Genomic DNA, 25,191 nt, shown 5'->3' with positions numbered 1-25,191 from the left:
CAAAAAAGGGAGTACATGCTCATCTGACACTTATATCAATCTCCCTCTCCCACTGCAACTAATGGGAAGGGAATTTCATTATGGGTGAGCACCAACACCTGTCAGGATTTGGAGGGTCTCTGTTTTTCCAAGGCTGGAAAATGTCACCACACCCACGGTCACCTAACATTCTCGCACCAGACTTTCTTGGAGGTTTCCAGTTTCCCGGCTGCTCCGAGCCACGTCCAAAAGCTTGGAGTTTTTTCCAAGGAGCAGTTACAGCTCACAAGCCTCGAACTGGGCAAAATTCAGTCTGAACTTTGTTTCGTGAAGCAGTTTGTGCCCATTCCTACTCGAAAGTACTTTGGAGACGTTTTGAAAAATATAGATTAGATAGCATGACTCCCTGGTGCACGAACATTTACCTTAGATATTTCTATCATTTTCATAGTTTCCTTTAGTGGTACAGCAAGTGGGCTAAATGAGATTATTCACAAAACAGTGCATGAAGCAGACCCTTGCATGAACAGGAGCTCATGCAAAAGCAAAGGCCAATTTCTACCTAACTCCACCTTCAGCCCCCCACCTCCAGTGTATTTCACACTGTTTGAAGAAAAGCTTTTGGGAGAGCTGCAAGAAGAAGGAAAAGGTAGCAAAGATCATCTCTGCAATATCTACTTCATTCATGATTAATCCAATCCATTTATTTTCCTATTACTGTTCCTGATATAAACAATGGTTTCAATAAAAATAAAATATGGTACTTTTCTGAAGTATGGAACAATGGAAAGCCAAAAGTAATCAAGATGGCTTACAATAGGATGACAGAAATGGATCAGACCAGAAAGAGAAAAAGAACAGTCATATCTCCCTAAGAGCTTCAAAAGGAGAGAAGAGGAATTTGTGGTGGAAAACTTGCCAACATTCACTGAATTTGTAATTTAAGTAAAATGATCCAAGTTATTCTGAAAACAGAATACTGTAACTTTTAATATTATACATTCGGGTTCAAGTTAATGCAGCTCAACAGTACCAATTGGACTTGGGGGACCTGTATTCAAAACACATCACAAATGTTTAGTAAGCAGCCTTTGACAGGCAGTTCTTAGTCTCATGGGCAGCTTCACACATTACAGAGCAGCAACTGCATGTATGCTACAACTGAACAATCAGTTGTAGGAAGCAATCACCAATGCAAACTCTTTGCTATGTACCATATATGCTATGTACCATATATACCATACGTGTTTCCGAATAACTTTTTACATGCTCACCTAAACAATCTGACCACAGCTCTCTGATTGAAGCTGCACCACCCTGGGCTGGCACACCAATTCCCAGCCCCCAGCACTCCCCAGGGCTGCCATTGTGCAGCAGCCCGGCCCCTCAATCGCATAGGAGATGCACAAATCCAAGCCTCCTCTCCCTGCACCCGCCGAGGTCTCCTCCCCCCTCCCCACGGAGGAAGGGAGGGGGAGCTGCCAGCCATTTCAGGACTCCCTTTCATTTCCCCCTGCTTGGAAGCTGGGGGTGGGGGGAGCGAAACAGAGGCTTCTAATGGCTTTCCACCCTTTAAAGCGAACAGCTGACAGGTGGACACAGGGTGCTGTTTGCTTTAAAGGGCGGGAAGCCATTTCAGGGCTCCCTTTTGCTTCTCCCTGCTTGGGAGAGATACGGAGGCTTGTAATGGCTGCCTGCCCCCCTGCCTTTCTTTCTGTTTTTTCTGCCTGTCTTCCTTGGCTTTTTCTTTCTGTCTTTCTTTTTGTCTGTCTTCCCTTCCTTCCTATCGTTTTTTAGTCTGTCACTCCTCTTTCCCCCCATCTATTCTTCCTTCTTATCGTTTTTCTTTCTGTCTTTCTTTTTGTCTGTCTTCCCTTCCTTCCTATTGTTTTTTAGTCTCTCTCCCCTCTTTCCCCATCTATTCTTCCTTCTTATCGTTTTTCTTTCTGTCTTTCTGATTTTCTGTTTGTCTCTCCCCATCTATTCTTCCTTCCTTCCTTCCTTCCTTCCTGCCTGTCTGCCTTTCTCTTCTTTCTCCCCATCTATTCTTCCTTCCACTCCTCTCTCCCCATCTATTTGCTTTCCTCCCCTTTGTTCCTTCTTTGATTTGTAATACAAATGATAGTTTGTATTTTATGTTTGTAAACTGAAATTAATTTTAAAAATAATGGATTTGTTCACAACTTTACTCCTAGTAGGTGTTTTGGCTAGAATTTTGGCTCATGAGATTCTGCAGCTTAGAGGGAACATTGGTGACCTGCCTTACAAAAATACATCAAGAAACAAAGGCATGCAGAAACGTCTATCCTTCACCCAGGTAGCAGAGAAAGGGAGACTGCGGGGGGGGGGGAGAAAAAGAGGAGGAGGAGGAGATTGGATTTATACCCCACCCTTCACTCAGAGTCTCAGAGCGGCTTACAAACTCCTTTCCCTTCTGCTCCCCACAACAGACACCCTTGTGAGGTATGTGGGGCTGAGAGCAGTTCTCAAAAAAGCTCTCTCAGCCCCACCTACATCACAGGGTGTATGTTGTGGGGAGGGGAAGGGAAAGGAGTTTGTAAGTCTACAGTCTCACTGTGAGTTAACCTTAAGACAGACACTTCATGCTTTATAAGCAATGTGTCACAGAAAATAGGGGGGAAAGACAAAAAGAACTTTCATATCCGTGGAAAAGCTAGATGTAAAGCCAATTTATATGGCCTCTGATGGCTTTTAAACTAATCACATCAGTTTGCACCAACATTTTATAAATTATCAACCACCTGCCCAAATATGTGTTCTACCATCCTCTCAGACACACTGCACAGCAAGACAAACCCTAAACTAATGATAATGGCCAAGGTTTCATTTATAACAAGTCTTGGTGACACACAATAAATCCCCTAAGGGGACATCATAAGAACTGTTTGATTTGTTTTGGTTTCATAACCTTAAGCATACCAAATCATCTCTGGGCTGCCAAGCCAAAGCTTTGTTTTCTTTAGGTCTGAAAGCATGCAGTCTACACACAATGGAAACTAGACTGAAAGATAAGACGTTTTTAGTACACAATAACTAAAGGTATTGGATTTAAAATAGTTCAAGGCTAATTTATGTAGAAATTGTTGTCCCACATTCTGACATTCTGCCAGACCATCTTCAATGGTTTGCACTTTTCTGACAGGCAGGAAGCCAAGCAGGAGTGTGAATTCTTACTTTGCCCTTGTGTGTTTCCTGGAGCCACTGTCGAAGCCTGATGAGGCAGCTTTCCTGAAGTGGTGTCAGATCACCGAGATACCTCTTGATGTAATCAGCATCTAGCTTGTCTGTAACGGTATTTACGCAATGCTATTAGAGGCACTGATTGCTAGGTCAATTAACAAATAGGTTTCTGTGCATGTACTTGGAACTTAAAGCACTTGTCATTTGCGAAGTCAACTGCCCTTTACAAGTCTTCAGGCCTGGCTATACATTATGTTTTTCCCGAGGCTTCTGCCATTCACATTCGCAATTCACATGTGCTTGTGAGTTCACCACTGGGAACTCAATTCAGATGCAGATCAGAACGGTGGTGTATGAGAAAAGGCTTCAGCCTTCTGTCCCAGGCTGCTTTCCAGGCCTGAAATGGCACCAGGGGTTCTATAAATCCTGTTGAGAACTCTCTGTGTACTGACGGGGTACTTTTCGTACCTTTTTGGTTTCCCCAGTGGGGCAAACAGCACTACCCCATGGCAGTTTAGGGTCAGGAAAATGGGGCAGCGGGGCATAAACACTATCTCAATGTGTTGTACAGGGGAAGATCCCACCCTCTTTTCTTCACCATGCAGCTTGGACCAATCACCAATCACATTTGAAAGCTGAATGAAATCTTGAATTAGTGTGACATTTAATGCCTTCCCATCTAGTTAATAAAATTAAGCATGTTTGTTACTCTTGGCTCCTGTGTTTTCATCAAAACATACAAACCACAGCAAACTCTATAGGATCCAGAAAAAGGGCTCTTGATGCTATCTGCTGTGATCTCTGGTTTAAAGATTAAAGGACCCTGTGTATAAAAAAGGGGAGGGGAATCCACTTCATCTCACATTCCTAAAGTGGAGGTGGCTCACAGCCCTCCAGCCTAAAGGACTTGTTCTATAGCAAAAAGAAACATAGAAAAATGAAAGGCCTGGATCAAGGGTTGTAATACTCTCCATGTTCTTAATCTTAATCAGGCCTGCACATGCCTGGGAAATGACTCCCAAGCACAAAACTACAGGTGCACGTCCAACTGAATGGACCTAGGGAGAATGTGTAGTTAGGCCCCTTGCTGTATCTGACTTTATGAAGTCAGCTTTAGTGATCCTTTAACCTCTATCAATTCTAGTATTTGGGACCTCCAAATCGTTCCAACAATACCAGATATTCCAACCTATTACCACTCAAGTCCTCAATCAATAAAAGATTCAAGAGCTACGAATATTCTTTTTTCCCCAGACAGATAAAGAAATTCAATAATTGCCTATATACTTTATTTAATGCCACTTAAAATAAGGTGGGTGTTTACAGAAGCTGCAGAGACTTCATGCTTGCATCTTTAGAAGACAGAGGACTACACTACATAGTACATGGGAGCTCTCTGACCTCCTAATTGTTTTTTTTACTTTAATGCAGTGGGGGGTGGTAATTATGTTATCTATGGTACTAGGAAGATTGTGTTTAATCCTTCCCACTTTGTTCTTTACTCTACCCCCCCCCCACCAGCTGTTCGCAGAAGGGGAAAAAAACAGAAAAATCAATATTAGCAAACCACCCACCATCAGGTGTTCCCGCTATCAGATCTGATGCACTGTTACAAACACCAATCTCCTTAGCGATTAGTCCCTCCGTAGCATCAGGTACGCTGACAGCAGAAGAGAGTGGCCTTCCTACACGAGATACACTGTGCTCAGACATAAATTTGACAGGTGGAGTCCAACGAGGAATAAACTTTATTCCGTCTTCATTTAGCTGCTTCAAGTAGTACTCTATTATTTCTTTGCCCTTTAAAAACAAGGTAGTTATTTAGTCAATGTACAAGCAATTCTAGGAAATAGTACCAATAGCTTGTAATTCTGAAAAAAAACATGTCTAGTCTTAGAATTCCACAATTGATTACTAGTCCTTATTCTTCTCTTCACCAGCACTGAAACATGAATAATGTAGGGAAGAATAAACCTAGCACCTTGATTCTGAGAAGGCATATTGCAAGCCCCCCTCCTCCACACATAAGCAGACATTAGGAGAAGCAGAACATCTTCCCTGACTCATTTTTGGTATACGTTTAAGTGCACCTTGATGCAACTAGAAGGCATGGTGCCTGCTCCTAGTCATTTTCTCATTCAACTTAATACATACTTTCTGCCAATAGTATAGGGTAGCCTACATCAAAGAGAAATTATGTTTTATATCATTGACATAATGTGGGTAACTGTAACCCCTATAATAGTGGACCTGGGAATTTAATATTCTAGTCTCTTCTTTTTCTCAAGTTCCTTAGGGTCAGCAATTTCTAATCTGCCTACTTCAAGTGCTGCTAGTCAGATCATACCTGCCACTGGGCATTAATTATCCTTGGGGAGACTTAAATTGCATACTTAAGTGGCAATCTCTTGATTTAATCCCCCCACCCCACCACAAAGATGTGTCCTATAGCAAGGATAACTGGACCACCAGCACTTACACTCACACACTTGTACTTGGGAGAGTCTGATGCCCTGTGATTTACCACTGGTACTGGTAGAGACATCAGTTAATATTTAATGCTGAATCATGCATTCTGAGGCACTTCTGTTCCAACAGCCCATATTGTCCAGACAAGTACATGTCACTAGCAGAGAATGAGAGCAATTACATAATGCCACTCAGAAGTGGCAACAGAACTGAACCAGCAAGTCAGACACCTACAATTTATGAGCCCAAAATGTATAAGCCCACCTTTTTAATATTGCTGGTATATTGCTTCATGGCAATCTTTTCCACTGTGCTTTCAAAGCCAAAGAAAGATTTGATATCCAGGCTTGCAGATTGCTCAAAACAGGTCCAGGCTTCATTGTCTGGGTGCACCTGGAGAGTTGAGGGAAAACACAAAGAAGGCAGGCACATGACATAAGAAATCTGATCAATAACACCTACTTCAAAATACAGCATACTATGTACACTGGAGAAGGAATCATCTCCCTTAGTGCTGTTATCAAACTATAGGATGAAAAAGGCTTGCCTTTCACAGAAAGCCAGCAAGTCTTAAGAGCAAAAACACACAACACAAACCTTGGTGGATACCCAAGGCATTTGGTGGGGATTGTCTGAGAATAAGAGACTCACTATCACTTCAAAAGCTTTCAAGGGCAAGTTTTATACAGCATATGTTCATTAGATATACAGGTCTCTTGACTTTTAGTCAAGCATAAGTAGCTTGGAATTCCTAACAGCGCAAACAAAAGCTACTCATAATGTACCATGCAAATTACCAGAATCTGCCCATTTACTAACTATCTAATGTATCCTGCCCTATCACAGAAGTTACCTATTGCTGTCAGGAGTCTCAGAAGGCATTAAAAAGTATGCTATATTTAAAAATAAGCATTTTAACATCCTGACCCCATATAGAGAGTCGTGACACTGCTCCCCCCCCCCCGGGATCCCCTCTTGGACCTCTTGGGCTCATTGTAAGTTGCTTCCCACTAAGTGTTGCATGGCCGTCAGCCGCTTTCACAGTTGCCACACATATGTATCTGGCTCGTGTTCCTCTTTTGCAGGCACCGTAGCCCACTATTCCTCCGCCTTGGGGAATGCACCTATATACCAGCTCAATTGGGGCATAGCTTGTAGATGCCTGAGGAGTGTCACACAGGGCAAATAATAGGGTTTACATAGAGGTCCCACGTGCTGGGGTGGCCGTAGGCTATGCATTGCCACATAAGCTTGACCATTTGGTTGATGTGCTCCATGAGCCCATTGGTTTGAGGATGGTAAGCTGTTGTGTACAATTGTCAGATCTGGAGAACCCCACAGACTTGGCACATAAGACAGGCCATAAACAGGGTACCCCGGTCCATTAGGATCTCACGGGCTATACCCGCACTATTCATGCTTGGCAGCAGTACGACTCCAGGGGACTGGGTAGCACAGTCCATTATAACCAACAGGTAGCACGCTTCTCAGGGTGTCCTGGGCAACGAGCCTATGAAGTCCATAGTGATTTGGTCAAACGGGGTGCCAATAAGGGGCATCTGTGCTAGTGGGGCTCTGGGGGTGGGTCAGCTGGATGTCTTCTGGCACACGTACAGGACTGGCAGAACATACAGACCTCCTGAGCCATTGAGGGCCAGAAGAAGTGGACCAGGACCCTGTGAATGGAAGATTTGTATTCACTTACCGTGAAGCTTCCTTCTCGGTGGGCAGTGGTTCAGCTGTTCATGAATATGGTCTAACTGATTACGTGATGTGGCGGACTGTTGCTGTTTGTTTGCTCTAATGGTTAAAATACAGGTTTGTATTTGTTTAAGCCCATGGCTGTGATGGTATTCCCCAACTGTCTGAGGGGGAAGGAGTTATTTTTTAAGTGAATTTACAGCAGCTCGGAGGTGGCTTCCGGTATGACTGGGGATCACAGGATAAGCCCCTCCCCTCTGGGATCAAAGTTTGCCGGCCCTGCCTACGGAAGGGGGAGGTGCTTTCCCAAGAGTAAGGAGTCAAGGACTGCCCCACTCCTGGACCACCAAAGAAGGGTGCTTTTCACCCCTTGGTGGCCAGCCCACGCGTGGTCATGGGCCGGTTGTAAAACTTCCCCCTCCCAAAGTTTGTGGCACTATTAATTAATGGTATAGTTGCCTCTGGTTCTCCACCTCCCGATACCACACCCTCTTCTACTTAACTATGCAGGGTGTCTGCTGGCTGCACTGAATGTCCCGCACCCACCCCATACTCACTGTCACCTGCGTTTGGAGGTTTTCCAATGTGGGGTCCCCCTCTTGGGCTCGAGCAAAGGACAGGTCTTGGGCCCACACTTCTAAGTCTTTTCTCTCCTCTTCGGTTTCAGGTGGGGCTGCAGCCTGGGTATCGTGGCTGGACACTTGGGCGTCAGAGGCCAGGGTGGCCCATGATTCATCCTGTGGCTGTTCCTTCAAGGTTGTGGTGAAACTGGGGGCATCCCATCCCAAAAAGACTGGATAGGGCAGGTGTAGAACCTTGGCCAGGGGTAGCATGTGTTCCATCCCCCAGAAAACCACCTTAGCTAGAATGACAGGGCATTGTTCCATATGACCATGGAAACAGGTGATCTTCACTTCCCTAATAACGGGGAGGTTCTCTGGCCAATACTGGAGCTACCACTGTCCAGTATTGCTAGTAATGATCTACCTTTGACCAACAGTGACACAATCATGAAGGGCACTTGTAGTTGTTGATCTTTAGCTTGCAACGATGATTCCCAACCCATGTCTCACTCCATGAGCGGGCATTCCAGTTTGCAATGTTCCTGCTGACCACATGAGTAACAGGGCCTAGGGTCACCAAGCCATGGCAGCGTGCTCTTGGACTCACCCATTGTTGTCACTGGGGGGGGTCACCTTTTTGTCCTTGTACTGGCATGGGTGTTCACCAGCTTGGGGTCCAGGGTCTGGATGTCAGCTTGGTTGGAGTGGGTCAATCTCTAACCTGCTGGGCACCGCCAGCGGGCCTAACCCCACGCCCAAGGGCAGGGCGTGGTCCTGGGATGGGGTTCCAGGGGTCCAGCTCCCTTCTTTAGGTAGAGCAGCACCTTCGGCCACCATATAATTTTCCCATACCTTGAGGGCCTCATCCAAGCATGGGGGTCACAAGCAGGCTATTCAGTGCCGTGTGTGAGAGGGGACTATCTGCAGAAGTTGCTCCAGAAACACCTGTTCTACTACTTGCCGGCCATCATCTGTCTGGGGTTGTAACCACCAAGCATTTCTCAAAGCTACCACACCACTGAGAGGAACTTTGGTCTGTAAGACACTGGTGTAATGGAAAACCTGTCCAGAATTGCCACTTTGACCTTGGTGTAATTGCTTGTCTCTTCCTTGGATAGGACCCTCATAGCTGCCTGTGCCTTTCCTGACAAAAAGGGGCCCAAGATAAAAGGCACCTGTGCTCCTGGCCACTGGGCGGCAGACTCAAATGCCTCCAAATAGGCTTCCACATCATTGTCTGGTCCAAGTTTGGTCAGTGGGAATCCAAGAGTCATGGGTGGGCCACGCAGCTGGGGGATTCTGGGCATCTCCGGCCCCCACTCCATCCCTGGCATTCCTTGGTGCTGTGGCTAAGGACTGTTGGAAGTCTCGTAGCAATGTGGCCCGATAGGCCTGTGGTTGCTAAGTGACGTCACGGAGAAACTGAGCTTGATGCTCCGCGAGCCATTGTCCAAACTGAGCCAAATCCATATGGCTCTCAAGCAAGGGTAAGCAGGGCTCCACCCTGGACATTCCAGGATGTGAGGCAAGGGCCTCCTTATTGCAGGTTGTATGCTTGCATCCTCCACCACATTGCCGTGACACTACTGGCCATGGCGACTGGAGCGCAAAGGGGCTGCTGGGGTTTCAGAATGCAGATGAGAGGCCTTTGCCAGCCAGCCACAGGCACTCTATGGAGCCTTCCCTTGGCTTCTCTCTCTCACTCTCTCTCTTCCTTCAACAACCTGGTCCAACTCCTCCGCTCTCCTCCTCCTCGACCCCAGTTTTCATGCTTTCTTTTATGTCCCTTAGCTCTGCTCTGCCCCTGTTCCTGCATCTCGAGTGGTTCCCTCTCCTGTCCTTCCACCCACACCCCTTTCTCATTGGCCAGGATCATTGGCCCCTGTTCCCATCTCCTTCTTGTTCAGTTTAGAGTGGGGGTGGTATCCATCCCCCCCCCATCTCCTCTCACTGTCGCCTCTCCCTGCCCTGGACACGTGGCCTCCCTCATCTCTTCCTCCTCATCCCACCACCAGGACCTGTGGTGCCACAACCTCACTCGGCCCACCCATGGAGCACCGTCTGAGCATGTCAGCCCGTCCTCGTCCAGTGACCTCTATGGGTCTCCAGGCAGCCATGCACCACCGCCGCTGCTGGGCCTCCCCAACCTGGATCCACCAGCAGCGGCAGAGGACGTTCCTGTAGCGCTCTGCACCAGCGATGGCTCGACCCCCTCACCACCCGGCTCCCGGACACACCCTCCTGGCTGGCAGGTATGTCCGGGGCTAGACACAGAGCACAGCACACTTAACCCAATGAAATAAATAAAACACCTCTAGATATGATTAGGCTGCAAACTGAGACCTGAAACATTTCACTTAGAGCCACCAGTTACTGGTGTTTTACCAAGTTTTTTTGTCTTCAATATTTTTAGGTGGAGAAACCGATTATACTTTATATTTCAATTTTAATTTTCAACACCCACACCCCCCTTTTCACAGATTAACAGAGAGAAAGGCCTTTAAATTATAACAGGAGGCATGGCAAAGGCAGCCAGGTGGCAGGCATTACCCATAATTCCAACACTAGTCTGTAGAAACTAACAGCTACATTTTTGTAACAAACTACCTACTGTATATAGTTATACAAACTTTCCCTCATTCCTGTTGCCTTTTCACCTGCTATGTTTAAAACTGAAACCTCCCTGACAGTCTCGACTTCACCATGTCCACATAAAAGTGAAATCAAACAGTTTATATGTTGTGAATTAATATCGGCCTCTTATGGGCCATAATCAGACATATACCAAAGAAGGGTTTTTCAGTTCATCAGCATCACAGGCTATATACATATACCTGTATACATTTAAACAGTTGTGGGGACAGACAAAAAAACAAAAAAGAAAAAGGGGCTTCTTAGCTTTTCTTTTATGGCAGGGAACTGTCATAGTAGCTTATTGCCCTACCCTGCTGGAGGGGAAAAAAAGATCAGAAAAGGGTGTGGCAGAAACTGCATTCAAGCCCCAGAGCACAAGTTTCACCGAGAACTGAGTTCTCCCTAACCAGATAGCAAAAATTAATGCAGTTTTCTCTTAAGTACTGGGCATCTCTGTAATATCCATTGTAGAGAACCAAGGTATTTTTGACTTTTAAATTGCACAAATATATCAAATATTGCAATTTTATAATTTAAACATGTTATAAATAATGGATTTCATGTTGTTAAAGCAGTTAAATTAATTTCGGTTTGGCAGGACAGTATTGCATTCAATTTTTCTCAACATTTCCATTTTTCCTCCCCAAAATTAAGTTTTTCCTCTACGTCTTCAAAATTTCTGGAAATTTTACATCTGTATTTAGAACTCTAAGTTAATCCACAGCAGAAAAAAAAATGTTTTTGTTCAAACAGACATTAGCCCATGTATTGGAACTGCCTGGACACAGACTGTTATATGTGACAAATGATTTGATACTCAGTGGGATTATGTCCCAAACAACACTTCTAAAAATTAAGTGCATTTTAAACAGCTGAAGAGTTGTAGAAACCAAGATGTGCAAAAATATAGTTAATCTAGGAATACCCAAAAATGAGACCTCTGATCAGGATATTGAAAGCTAAATGCAAGCCTGTCCCAACCCTTTCAACCGTTGGATTCCTCTGCCTTACTCACCGTATAGCTGCAGTGTTCATTAATCACAACTCTGTTTGAGAAAGTTTCATTGTAGGCCTCTATGTGTAAAGTGCGTTCTCTTCTGTTCAAGGAGTTCTTCTGGATAAAGTAAACATAATCTACCCCTGCAATCTGACAAAAAACAGACTGGGTTCAATCAACAGCGTCTTTGCAGATAAATATTTAGACCTTTAACTCAGCATCTTGTTCAGCTACCTTTTTCAGCAGTCGTGGTGCATCTATGTCCAATTTACAGCGTCTTTCAATCACATGTATCGCTCCATCGTCACTCTTGAACTCATTCACAGTATCACTGGCTACAAACATGGGAATGAGGGGGCATGTGGGAAACCTTCTTTCATAAGCCTGCAAATGCAAGGAAGGAAAAATACATTTAAAAGTTTTATTATTAGACTCTCCAGATAGCATTTTCATATGCTTCAGTTAAACTGATAATAATTTACATCTAGTTTTTTGTTTCAATAATAAATTTGTTAAGATAAAACCTGTGACATTAAAAAAAATGTTAGTTTGTGCATCTCAGTCGTCTATCAACAGTACTATGTGACAATGAACGATTTTAAAAGCAGGCGTCGTTTCCAGCCAGAACGAGCCGGGACGGTGTTCCGGCAGTAACGAGCCTGGAGAGAGCCCCTCCCCCCGCCCTTTCCTGGCCCACCTACCGAGGCAGGCGAGCCTGGGAAGGCCGTGCAAAGGAAGGCATTTAAACGCCTCCCCGTACCTTCCCCAGCCCAACTGCCAAAATGGGCAGGTCGGGGAAGGCCCTGCAAAGAGGGGGGAGGCATTTAAATGCCTCCCCATGCCTTCCCTGGCCTGCCCCTCCGAGGCGGGTGAGCCCAGGAAGGCCATGCAAAGAGCAGGGCCCACCTTAGCCCACTTCTCTGGCCCGCCTGCTGCCCTCCCTGGCCCATTTCTGTCAGGCAGAAGCACCTGAGATCTCCCCCCCTTTTCCTTTGCCCCGCTTGGAGGCAAAGGGAAGGGAGAGGGGGAAAGGAACAGAACTCAGGTGCTTCTGCCTGTCAGAGGGGCTGGCGGGATGGCCTCTCTGTCAGGCAGAAGTGCCTGAGATCCTTTCCCCCCCTCCTTTTCCTTTGCCTGGCTTAGAGGCGAAGGGAAGGGAGATGTCAGGGGGTGTGGCATATGCAAATAAGTTATGCTAATGAGTTATGCTAATGAGCTCCTTCACCTCTTTTCTATGAAATAACCCGTTTAAAAGCAAGACTATCATTCCTTCAGACAGCCACTGAAAGGGTTTGCTAAGTACCTGTCACACCTGTCCCCGACCCGGCACCTGGGAGCCTGGAAAATGAGGACTCTGCACCTTTAACAACCTCTGAAGTACAAGAGTCCTCATCAAACCTAAGTGCCAGGGAGGATGAACACCAAACTACAGGACAGCTGGCACCTGAAGCTGATCAGGCAATACCTGGCCCTAGCAGCTCGCCACCCAACTCGCCGCCACCTGTGGACCGGCTGAGAAACCAGAGATCCCGGGATCTGGCAATCAGGTGCAAGGAGGCACACTTGCGTGTACGATGATTGTTAAGCCCTGATTACTGACAGAAACAAGGACTCGCAAAGGAATGTTAACAAGATAACGAGCCAGCACACTATTTGAAGAGACCGCTGGCTGCAAGCAAACTGTGCTGGCAACCTCGTCCGTGGACCAGACGTTCTGCACCTCTAGCTCTGTGTTGGCTCTTGACTGATCTCCAGGTTCCTGAATCTGGTCTGTGTTTTGGCGATCCCTCTGGCTCCCTTTGGCGATCCCTCTATACTTCTTGACCACGATACTGGACTCTGACTATTGGTAATGTTTGACAACGGCTTGGCTCTGTGTATTTGGAACTGTTCGCTTGGACTCTGGTTGCTCCCTCTGGCTGACTCTTGGACTTGCCTTTTGACTCTCCCTCTTTGCCCGGCCCCCTGGCTCTGTTGTGACAGTACCTCCCCCCTGAGCCTAATAAAGGCATCCAAAGCTTATTCCTTATGCTAATGCCTGTTCCTAAACACAGTTACTTAGCTTTTTTTTGAATCCAGTGCACCATTTACCAGCCTCTACTTGTGTCTAAGAACATAACAATTTTATTAAGTTGCTAACACACCAACAGCTCCAACTTTAAAAAGCTGCTGATTTCAGTGAATCTTTCAGTTTTACTAAGTAAGACACTACCGAGTAGAAAAATAGAAACATAGGACTCCAGTATTCACAAGACAATCCCAGACACCAGATTTACAAGGCATTTTATATTTTCCATCTCCAAGGCCACATATGGCAAGAGGAGCAGTTCTGGTATGCATATACTATCTAATAGTTATTTTCCTCTGTAATAATGCAGAGGCCTCTCATACATGTGTACTTGGCTAAGTTTGTCAGGGATCCCTTCTTGATGCTATGGCACCAATGTTTTGTTCTCTGTCAGTCACAGTGGAGTATTTTTCTTATGGATATGAGAGGAAGAAAAGAGACAAGACCTAGAGGTTAGTATCAAAGTGGCCTCCTTGTGGAGCCTGGAACATCTGGATCCCACTTGGTTGTTGAGGTAGGTCTTGGTAGCTACATTGTCCATTCGACTCAGGACATAGTGACCCAATATGACTCAGCTGATCCAGCTGAGCTCTGAGAAGGAGCAGCAAATAGAGCTGCTAGAGGGGTGAGTATTTTTATTTCGTTTCAGCTGAGGTGATTTATCTGAGAGGGTACTGTGGGGGGACTGTGTTTGGGAGTGTGTGGGTGAGTTTTGAGTTGTTGCAGAATCCTGGCTGCTTGAGACAGGGTGAGAAAGAGTTATTGTTTGTAATTGAGTGCCTGGCTGAATTTGAATAGCTGCTGGCTACGCCCTCTGCTGGGGGAGAGGTCTATTTAAGGCAGCACCTTGCCAGAGGCATGAGCTCTTGGCCTGTGGCTCTTAGCCTAGGGACTCTTAGACTAGGGGCTCTGTAAGAAGCCCAGGAAGAGCCAGAAAGCTAGTCTCCTTGGGTTCCCAGTAAGGTAACTAGACTTCTACAAAAAGAACCAAATAAATACAAAAGATTTCAAAAGGAGGATTATATATAATTATTCTTTTAAAAGCAATTATGAAGCCAGGATGCAGGGGGTTGGGGGCTATCCAGAGTTTTGCACAGAGTGTCACATTTATGACTATTTGCCCACTGGACAGAAGTCTTGGGTGTGTGCCTGGTGCAAGGAGCTCTTGGTTCTCAGGGAATAAGTTTGCTCCCTTGAGGCTAAGGTGGCTGACCTGGAAAAGCAGAGACAGTCAGTCAGACACATGGAGAAGACTGAACTTGTTAGTTATCTCCCACTCTGATAATGGCAGCACCAATGTTGTAAGGGAGCATGATAATCTAAACAGGGCACCATGCTGTGGATAAGGGGAATGTGCCCTCAGAAGGGACCTCTTCTTCAGCTGGTGAACGGGTATCCTTTCGCACCATGGAACCATCCCTTGGCAGGGAGTGAGGGGGGCTCTTGGTAGTTGGTGATTCAATCCTTAGGCAGGTAGATAGCTGGGAGGCAAACCTGCATACTGACCGTATGGTGACTTGCCTGACTGGTGCGAAGGTAGCAGACATTACTCATGTTCTAGATAATCTGGTAGATAGTGCTGGGGGAGAGCCAGTGGTCGTGGTACATGTTGGCACCAACAATGTGAAGAAATGCAGTTGTGAGGTCCTGGAGGAAAAATTTAGGCTCCTAGGCAGGAAACTCAAAGCCAGAACCTCCAAGGTAGCCTTCTCAGAAGTGCTACCTGTTCCACGCACAGGGCCGGAGAGACAGGCACAGATCAGGAGTCTCAATGCATGGATGAGTCCGATGGCATAGGGAGGAAGGGTTCAAGTTTGTTAGGCACTGGGATGCTTTTTGGAACAAGAGGGAGCTGTACAAAAGAGACGGCCTCCACTTGTCCCGAGAAGGAACCAGGCTGCTGGCACTTCAATTCAAAAAGGTGGCAGAGCAGTTTTTAAACTGAATACTGGGGGAAAGCCAACAGGAGATTAAAAGTCTCTGGTTCGGGATGGCTCATCTCAAAAAGATGAAGGAGTAGCAGATACTTTTCTACAAGGAAATGGATTAGAATTGTCCACTGAGACTGTGGCTAACGATATGGACTGCCTGGCAAGGTCTCAAGGAAGCAAGAGGAAGGCTGTGGGCTTAACATGCATGGGAAACTATAGCTGTTTATATACCAATGCTAGAAGTGACCGAGGTAAAATAGGGAAGTTGGAATGCTTGGTGTTGGGCGAAAAATAGACATTGTGGGTATTTCAGAAACTGGGTGGGATGAGGAAAATCAGTGGGATACGGTGAATCCTGGTTATAAATCATATCAGAAGGATGGGGGGAAGGGTTGGAGGTGGGGTGGCTCTGTATATCAGAGAGGGTATACAGTCCAGTAAGACTGAGAGGGTAAGGGAATTGGATTCACTTCTGGAAATGCTATAGGTCGAAATAGTGGGCCCAAAAGGAAGCTTAACACTGGGAGTTTGCTATCGCCAACCAGATCAAAAGATAGAGGATTATAAAATGACAAGAAGGGGGACCCGCAATACTCACAGGAGGGGAGGAGAAGCTCCACGGGATGAGAAGAAAGCAGCCGCAGGTGAGCCTTCTCCCCTGCCCCCGGCACCCACAGCGAGGTCCACACCCCTCCAAGCCTTCTCCCTCCTCCACCGGTGGCGAGGCCTGAACTTGGCCCGCCAAGCTTTCTCCCTCCCTCCTCCCCAGGTGGCGGCAAGGCCTGGCCGGCCCGCTGAACTTTTTCTCCCCCCCCAGACAACGGTAAGGCCTAGCTGGCCTGCCAAGCTTTCTCCCTCCCCCCAGCAGCGGCAGCGGTGAGGCCTGAACTCGGCCTGCAAAACTTTCTCCCTCCCCCCGGATGGCAGCGAGGGCTGAGCCGCTTACAGCCATGTCTTCTCCCACCCCCACCCCCTCCGTTGCGGCAGCGGCAGCAAAGCCATTCTCAGAGCGTTCCCTGCACCTGCGCAGGGAACGCTCTTTTATTTTGGGGGGGATTTAAATATCCCCCACATATTTTTTCCAAGTTTTCAGATTTTTTGGCACATCTGGGTATTCCCCAAATGTACAGGAAAACCTCCCTGCCCCCCCAAAGTGCCCCCAATGTGCAGATTTAGATATCTGCACGGAGGGGGCATGTTGGGAATTAGATATATAGATGAATGAATTAAAGATAGCGGCTAGACAAAATAACTATGTCGTAAAAGGTGATTTTAACTACCCACACATTGATTGGGTCAATATGTGTTCAAGTCGGGAAAAAGAGATTGAGTTTCTAGACATTCTCAATGACTGTGCTATGGAACAGATGGTCACAGAACCTACCAGGGGAGAGGCGATCCTGGATATCATCCTAAGTAATGCCCAAGACCTGGTGCAAGATGTAAAAGTGACTGCACCACTTGGGAACAGTGACCATAATGTTACTGAGTTCAACATTTGTATAAATAAGGAGTTGCCCAAAAATACTGATAACACTTTTAACTTTTTTTTTAAGCCCCGGAGGGGATTTTTTATTGATTTTTTAAACACTACAAAAACTAGAACAGAAAAAAGGGAAAGGGAAAGCTACATATAACGGAGAAAGTAAAGAACCCACTACTAACTAAAAACCCAAGAGAGGAGATCTCCAACTAGCTTTTCATACTTCATTCAGACTTTTCATCTTTGTACTTCTTATGAACTGTGTCAATCTTTTAACCCTTTTAACCATCCCCAGTTACATTTAATTGCCCAATAACAGTGCCCCCCCATCATCCCCTAGAACCAAAGTTCTCAAAAGGCACAATTCAGAGTCCTTCAGCCTTTACTTCTTCTTCTCTCTCTTCCGCAGTTTGTTGGAACTTTTCGGGGCTGATGCCCCCTGCTCAGACAAAGAGTCCTCACCAGACGAACCAGTTTCCAGCTCTCCACTGGACTTATCGTCCTCTTCTTTTTTCTCGTCCTCTGGCCTTCCCAGCTGCTCCAGGGGATGGCTTTTTCAAGAGAGGGCGGACCATCGCTTCCTTGAGTGCCCCCGTGAACCGTCCTTGATCTTGAATATTACTCCTTCTGGAAACAGCCATTTATATCCAATTGAGTTTGTTTGGAGGAAAAACGCAAGTTCTTTGTATTTCTTTCTGCGTTGTCTTACTTCAAATGGAATATCCTTTGGGTTTTATCTTAACAAGCTTTTTAATGGTATGCATCTGTTTTATGGATAGTTTTCATGCTGTCGGATAGCTTGTATTTAATTGCTTGTTTTTAATATTGTGATGCTGTTTTCATTGTAAGTTGCCTAGATTGGGACTCTAAAGAGGCTGTATGGAAATTAGGGATGTGATGAACCAGGAAAATGGAAGTTCGTTTTGGTTTGTGGTTCGTGGGGCCACATAAACTATTAATCTTCATGAACCTTTTTGTTTACTAAACCAGTTCATTTTGTGAGGTTTGTGATGCAGTAGAATAGCCACCCTGTGGCTTAGAGACGCCAAACTCAGAGCGAGTCTCCAGCTGACTCTCTTGCCTGCACCAGAGCAAAACAAATGTGCCTGCCTATGCGCTGGCTCTACCCACACCACCTCTGGCTCTACCCACACCAGTCTCCCTCCCCTTGTTCAAAATAGAAATTGAGATCTCCCCCCACATATGGTTGCATGGCAGCCTGCTGGCCCTTTCCCCACCATTTTTCCTCTGATCAGGGCACTTGCACTCACAATTTCCTCCTCTCCCTTTGCACTAGGATCCTTGACTTCTGCACCTCTGATTGCCCATCCCCTCAGGCTTGGCATCACCAGCTGGCCTTGCTCTGCCTGTCCCTCATCTTGGTTTTCCAACTTTCCGTCCCCCTTGTGTGCTAGGCAGTCCCCCCTTTGTACTTTGGACTTTGTTGTTGTTCAGTCGCATAGTCGAGTCCGACTCTTCGTGACCCCATGGACCAGCTCCCGCCAGGCTCTCCTGTCTTCCGCCGTCCTCCGAAGTTGGCTCAATTTCATGTTCGTTGCATCGATGACACTGTCTAACCATCTCATCCTTTGCCGTCCCCGTCTTCTTTGGCCTTCAATCTTTCCCAGCATCAGGGTCTTCTCCAGGGAGTGCTCCCTTCTCATTTGGTGGCCAAAGTATTTGAGCTTCATTTTCATTATCTGGCCTTCCAGGGAACAGTCAGGGTTGATTTCTTTTAGGATTGACTGATTTGATCTTTTTGCAGTCCAAGGGACTCTCAAGAGTCTTCTCCAGCACCATAGTTCAAAAGAATCTATTCTTCTGCGCTCGGCCTTCCTTATAGTCCAACTCTCGCAGCCATACATGACTACTGGGAATACCATTGCTTTGACCATGCGGACTTTTGTTGGCAGGGTGATGTCTCTACTTTTTATCATGCTGTTTAGGTTCGCCATCGCTTTCCTCCCAAGGAGCAGGCGTCTTTTAATTTCATGGCTGCTGTCACAGTCTGTGGTGATCTGGGATCCCAGGAACGTGAAGTCTGTCACTACTTCCACGACTTCCCCTTCTATTTGCCAAGGAGTGATGGGGCCGGATTTTTTGCAATCTTATATTGCAAAAAACATAAATACTGACAATAAAACTTTCTTCAAATACATTAGAAGCAGGAAACCAGCAGGGAAGCAGTGGGGCCCTTGGATGACCAAGGAATAAAAGGAGTACTGAAGGATGAAAGGGAAATGGCTGAGAAGCTGAATGCATTTTTTGCCTCTGTCTTCACTGCAGAAGATGAGACGTGCTTGCCCCCTCCAGAACTGCTGATTTCGGGAGAAGTGTTGAAAGACCTGAGTTAGATTGAGGTGACAAGAGAAGAGGTCCTACGACTGATAGACAACTTAAAAACTAATAAATCACCGGGTCCGGATGGCATACATCTGAGAGTTCTGAAATGACTCAAATGTGAACTTGTGGATCTCCTTACAAAAATATGTAATCTTTCCTTAAAATCTGCCTCCATTCCTGAGGACTGGAAGGGAGCTAATGTCATTCCCATCTTTAAAAAGGGTTCCAGAGGAGATCCAGGAAATTATAGGCCAGTCAGTCTGACGTCAATACCAGGCAAGTTGGTGGAAACTGTTATTAAGGAGAGAATTAGTAGGCACATTGATGAACAAAAACTATTGAGGCAGACTCAGCATGGGTTCCGTAAGGGAAGATCTTGTCTCACTAAACTGTTAGTGTTCTTTGAGGGAGTGAACAAACATGTGGACAAGGGGGACCCAATAGATGTTGTTTACCTTGACTTCCAGAAAGCTTTGGATAAAGTTCCTCATCAAAGGCTCCTAAGTAGGCTCAATAGTCATGGGATAAAAGGACAAGTCCTTTTGTGGATCAAAAACTGGCTAATTGATAGGAAACATAGAGTGAGTATAAATGGGCGATTTCCTCAGTGAAGGGTGGTAAGCAGTGGGGTACCACAGGGATCAGTACTCGGTTCAATACTTTATAAATTGTTTATTAATGATTTGGAGTTGGGAGTAAGCAGTAAAGTGGCTAAATATGTGGATGACACGAAGTTGTTCAGGGTGGTATGAACCAGAGAGGATTGTGAGGCACTCCAAAGGGATCTGTCGAGAATGGGTGAGTGGGCGTTCAATGTGGCAAATGGCGTTCAATGTGGACAAGTGCAAAGTGATGCACGTGGGAGCCAAAAATCCTAACTATAAATACACATTGATGGGGTCCGAACTGAAAGAGGCTGACCAAGAGAGAGATCTTGGAGTCGTAGTAGATAACTCACTGAAAATTACTGAGTAGTCAGGCTAGAACAGATAAAGGGAAGTACTGCTTCAGTCAAAGAGTGATTAACACATGGAATTCACTGCCACAGGAGGGGGGGCAGCTACAATCATGGATGGGTTCAAGAGGGAATTAGACAAACATACATACCCCAGAGAGCACTACTGTCAGGGTCTCAAAATCGACTGACCCTCCCCAGTCTCAGGGAGGCCAGGCTTGCTATTACTGGAGCCAGGCCCTTTTCAGTGGCGGCTCCATACTGGTGGAATGAGCTCCCCGAAGAGATCAGGGCCCTGCGGGATCTTTTACAGTTCCGCAGGTCCTGCAAGACGGAGCTCTTTCACCAGGCTTTCAACTAAGGAGCCGCCCCCATTATTACCACCAACAAGAACCCTGGCCCTTGGCTCTGACATCTAGCTTCTACAACCGCTTGCACTGGAAGATCATTGAGCAGAATAACTGTTAATTTTGTATGCACTCTTATAGCACGCCATCTTAAACAACTAATCAAACATCAACAGCACTTTATGAATTATCAATTATTTATAATGGAATTGTTTTAGATGATTTTATGTCTTTTTTAATTGTTACTATTTATTAACTTGTGTGAGCCACCCTGAACGTGGTTTGCGAGGATGGCAGGGTACAAATTAATTAATTAAATAAATAAATATGGAGCAGAGGTCCATCAGTGGCTATTAGCCACAAGGTACTCTTAGCTATTAGCCACAAGCCACTCTGGGGCAAGTGATGCTCTGTAGTCTTGGTGCATGGGGGGGGCAACATTGGGAGAGCTTCTAGTGTCCTGGCTCCACTGCTGGACCTTCTGATGGCACCTGGTATTTTTGGCCACTGTGTGACAGAGTGTTGGTCTGGATGGGGTCTGGATGGGGTCTGGATGGACCACTGGCCTAATCCAACATTGGTTTCTCTTATGTTCTTATGCTAATATCCTGTTCTTGAAATGTAGCATTGCCAGACATGAATATCTGGTTTTAGAGTGGTGACGTGAAAGGTCTTGCCTTGTAGGAGATTCTGTCTGTCCATCCAGCAACACAGACTGTACTTGGACACTCATGGTGGATTTGGTCATCACTTGCAACTGGTAAGGTCTGAGCAAATTTTGAAGTGGTCTGGAGCGTAGGCGTCCCCACCATATGGCCTCAATGTTGGCCACCATGAGTCCCTGGATCTTGGATAAGGACATCAGCTATGTGGGTGTGGCCATGATCACTTCCCTTGTCAGTTGAATAGTCTTCTTGAGTTTGATTTCTGGGAGAAAAAAATGTGATGTCTTGGTATCTATCATGTTCCCAGGTGCTCCAGATGACTTGTTGACATAATAGAGCTTTTTTGTAGATTGACCAGGAAACCAAAGCATTGCAAACATTGAATGGTCTCCTATGTATCTGTGATGGACTTGTCTTTGTATCCTGATCGTATCAAGACATTGTCTAGGTACTAGTGGATGTGTGTCCCCTTCCTCCTCAATTGGATGTACCTTAGAGAATAGTCTGGGAGCTGTTGGCAAGCAGAAGGGTAGAGCTCTGAACTGTAGGTGAACACCTCCGATGCAGAACCTCAGGAAATGTCTGTGGGCTGGCAGAATGGGGATGTGTAACTAAGCTTCTGTCATAAACTCTCCCAGTCACAGGGCCGCTGATATGGACCTCAGTGTTTCCATGTGGAAGTGTCAGAGTTGGACTTTTTAGAAACTTCAGGTCCAGGATCGCCCTCCGGTCTCCATTTTTCTTGGGGAATGTAAAAAAGATTGAGTAAACTTCCCGTTTCTGTTCGGATACTGGGACTGCCTCCACTGCCCTGATGTCCAACAAATGTTGCATGGCTTTGTTTGTAATTAGCTGTTTCTGTTTGTTCTTGCGAAAAGGAGAAGGATAACTCTTTCTGGTGGCATTGTCAATAACTCCATGGAGTATCCCTGAGACACCACCTCTAATGTCCAAGAGTCTGCCTGTGTGCTGCTCCAAGGGTCTTGGAAGTGGAGATGTCATCCCCCTACCAGTAAGGAGTGATAGTCATGCCTTGGGGGACTTGTTGCTTCGATCGGGTGTTTCACCCCTGTTGGTGATGTTGCCAGCATTCTCAGCCCTGAACCTGGGGTGGTCTTTCCCGAGAGACACCCCAAAACTAGAGATGTAAAATTTCCGGAAATTTTGAAGCTCGGAAAAAACCCGTTTTTCCCCCTTTTTTGGGGGGGGGGGGGACGGACTTTTTTGGGAAAATTGAAAAAAATGCTACATTAGCATTTCTTTTGTCTTTTCTAGTTTGAAAGTCATTTTTACTTGGCATGAAATTATCACAACTAGCATATTAAAAATATAGTGTATCCAAACAATTATTACAGAATACCACCCACATACAAAAACAAAACTGACACTTTTTTATTTTCTTCTGACAATCGCACCTCCTAAAGGAAGAAATGCATCTTGTTCTTTCATTGGAGAGTTCAGTGTGTAACCTAGGACTTGCTTGTCCTCAGTGCACAGAAATTACATCAATCTGATACCATATATATATATATATATATTAGAAATCATTTGGAAAATATTTGAACACTTGGTCTTAAAATAAAACGTTCCATAATCAATTTTTTTCTTTTCTTTTTTCAATTTTTCCAATTTTTCGGAAAAAAACAAAAAAGGCTTCAGGAAAAAAACGGTGGAAAAACGGTTTTTTCCCGATTTTTTCCGGGTTTTTTCCGGGCCTTCACATCTCTACCCAAAACTACCTCTGAACCTCCACAAGCAGTGCCCTATGAAGCCAGGCTTGGTTTAAACAGTGGCTTTTGCTGGGAGGCTAGAAGAACCACATCTTGGCTGAGAAAACTCAGGCCAAACAATTCTTCAGGCTGGCTGCACGGCCAAGCATTTTCCCCCCACACACACACTCTTCTCTCCTGTCAGCTTAGTCCAAAAAGGACTAAGAATGGGCAAGTATCTGCCCTTGCCTTAGGCATCTTCTGCTGACCAAATGGCTAATCTTTTGACTGTCAAATGTACAGGCAGGCAGAGACAAAAAGCCTCTGGTCTGTGCTATTGTCATGAATGAAGTGTGATGCATATTTCCACCCCCCTCTCCTGTTTCATCCATGTCAGGAAGTATCTTTGGAATAATCCCCTCATCCCTGTCTCCATATATTTGTCTAAGATACCTGTATTCTTACACCTATGCCAGATCTATCAAGGTAAACATTAACTCTTCATGTCTAGCGAATGGTCAGCCGTTCAGGTTCATCCTGTCACACATTAAGAAACATCACTCCTTTTGTCTGGCACCAGGGGAAACGCCAGACCACTCTATTGTTCCACAATGGACACCCCCAGTACAGTCATCCAACACCTGGCTTCTATTGTTAAATCCAGACCCTGCCTCTCTGGAAGCTCATTGGTCACATCTAGGCCTTGCCCATCCTGATGCCACACGCCCCTGGGACCCAGGACTGGCCCAGGTAATCTTTTGGTCTCACCTGAGACCAGCCCCCAGGGCCGCCCATTGGTCTGCATTGTCTTCCAATGGGTATATCCCAGCGAACACATAGCCTCAGACCATGTGTTTTCTGCCATGATGCCAACTGGCAGTCCACCCCTGGAACCCTCTGGGTTTTGGGTCACAACCCTTTCTTCATGGACCTCTGCACGTCAGGACAGGTAGTACCACCCATCCATTACCTCTGCTTCCTTAAGTCTGTATAGTGTGCATGAATGTTTAATTATTGTTTGTGTGCTTGCGTATTGTTTGCTTGTGACGAATCTACAGTAAAGGAATTGTTTTATATTGAAACTATCCTCCGTGTCTATTTCTGGTGCTTCTGGAAGAAGTGGGACCCCTGTATATAAAGGTGTTTGTTCCCTTATTGCCTATTGCTATTTTATAGTATCTCATATTCCCCAATATTGATAACTCAGAGCAATCAGGCTAAAAGTGGCCTGTCAATTGAACTTAGCATTATTGAATCCTCTTTTAAAGGAGGATCTAGCTGAGCTCCAGGTATTCTTTTTGAAGTCTTGCTTGAATCACAGGAGAGTGCTTCGAGAGCGAAAGGAATAAGAGTTCATTCTTCTATTGCTACACCTTAGGGTTTTAAGCATGGCTTTTTTAAAATCTCAGATCTGCACCAAGATTTTGTCCAGTGCCTCACCAAAAAGCCTATCACCCTGGAAGGGGTAGGCTGCAACGATATGCTTGGATTGCAAGACTGCTTGCCATGCTCTCAACCGGAGCACCTTCCTGGACACTGCCACAGATGACATGGCTCTGGCTAGGAATATCCTTATATCCAGGGAGGCGTCTGCCGTGAAGGCAGTGGATTTCATGACCCTGTTGATGCCTTCTAGGAGTCTGTGGTTGTCTCCTAGAGAAAGTTGGATAATTCTTCTAAGCCAGACTATGGCTACTCTACTGGCAATAGAAGCTGTGGAGGATGCCTTGATGGCCAAGGCTATCATCTCATACGCTTTCTTTAATGCCATCTCCACCTTTTTTATCCCGTGTGTCTCTCATAGCCCCTTGACCATTCTCAGAGAGTAGGTCATATGATTGGAAGGCTGTTATCAGGGCATCTGCTAGTGAGACCTGGAACATCGTTGGCATAGGAAGGTAAGTCATAGAGCCTCCTGACAGAGGCAGGGAACTGCCAATTGGCCATTGCCTTAAGCCATTCAGCCCTCACCTTTCGCTCAAAAAATTCTGGGAAGGGAAAAACTCCTTCTGTGGAGTCTACCCTGGGGAGAAAATCCATGTATCCCCATGGGTCTAGTTTTGGGACCTGAATTGGCCAGGTGTTCCTCATCAGAAGGGGTCTCCTGAAGTTCTAAAACTGCCAGGGCTTTGCTTAGGAGATAAGG

At 45.8% G+C, this 25,191-nt stretch overlaps 1 protein-coding gene across 1 annotated transcript in view; it reads right to left on the bottom strand.

The window, feature by feature from the left end:
• The window catches only part of SEC14L1 (SEC14 like lipid binding 1), an 85,274-nt gene that overhangs the window by 43,979 nt on the left and 16,104 nt on the right, over nt 1-25,191 (bottom strand). The window contains exons 3-7 of the mRNA XM_015414820.1: nt 11,779-11,928; nt 11,563-11,694; nt 5,914-6,042; nt 4,755-4,980; nt 3,175-3,284 (exon numbers count right to left, since the gene is read on the bottom strand). Coding sequence (XP_015270306.1) covers nt 3,175-3,284; nt 4,755-4,980; nt 5,914-6,042; nt 11,563-11,694; nt 11,779-11,928 — 747 coding nt within the window. The remainder of the gene's footprint in view (nt 1-3,174; nt 3,285-4,754; nt 4,981-5,913; nt 6,043-11,562; nt 11,695-11,778; nt 11,929-25,191) is intronic.

The sequence above is a fragment of the Gekko japonicus genome, unplaced genomic scaffold, assembly GCF_001447785.1.
Source record: "Gekko japonicus isolate JY-2015 unplaced genomic scaffold, Gekko_japonicus_V1.1 scaffold2107, whole genome shotgun sequence".
Taxonomy (NCBI): Eukaryota; Metazoa; Chordata; class Lepidosauria; order Squamata; family Gekkonidae; genus Gekko; species Gekko japonicus.
This window is presented reverse-complemented; position numbering and strand designations above follow the sequence as displayed.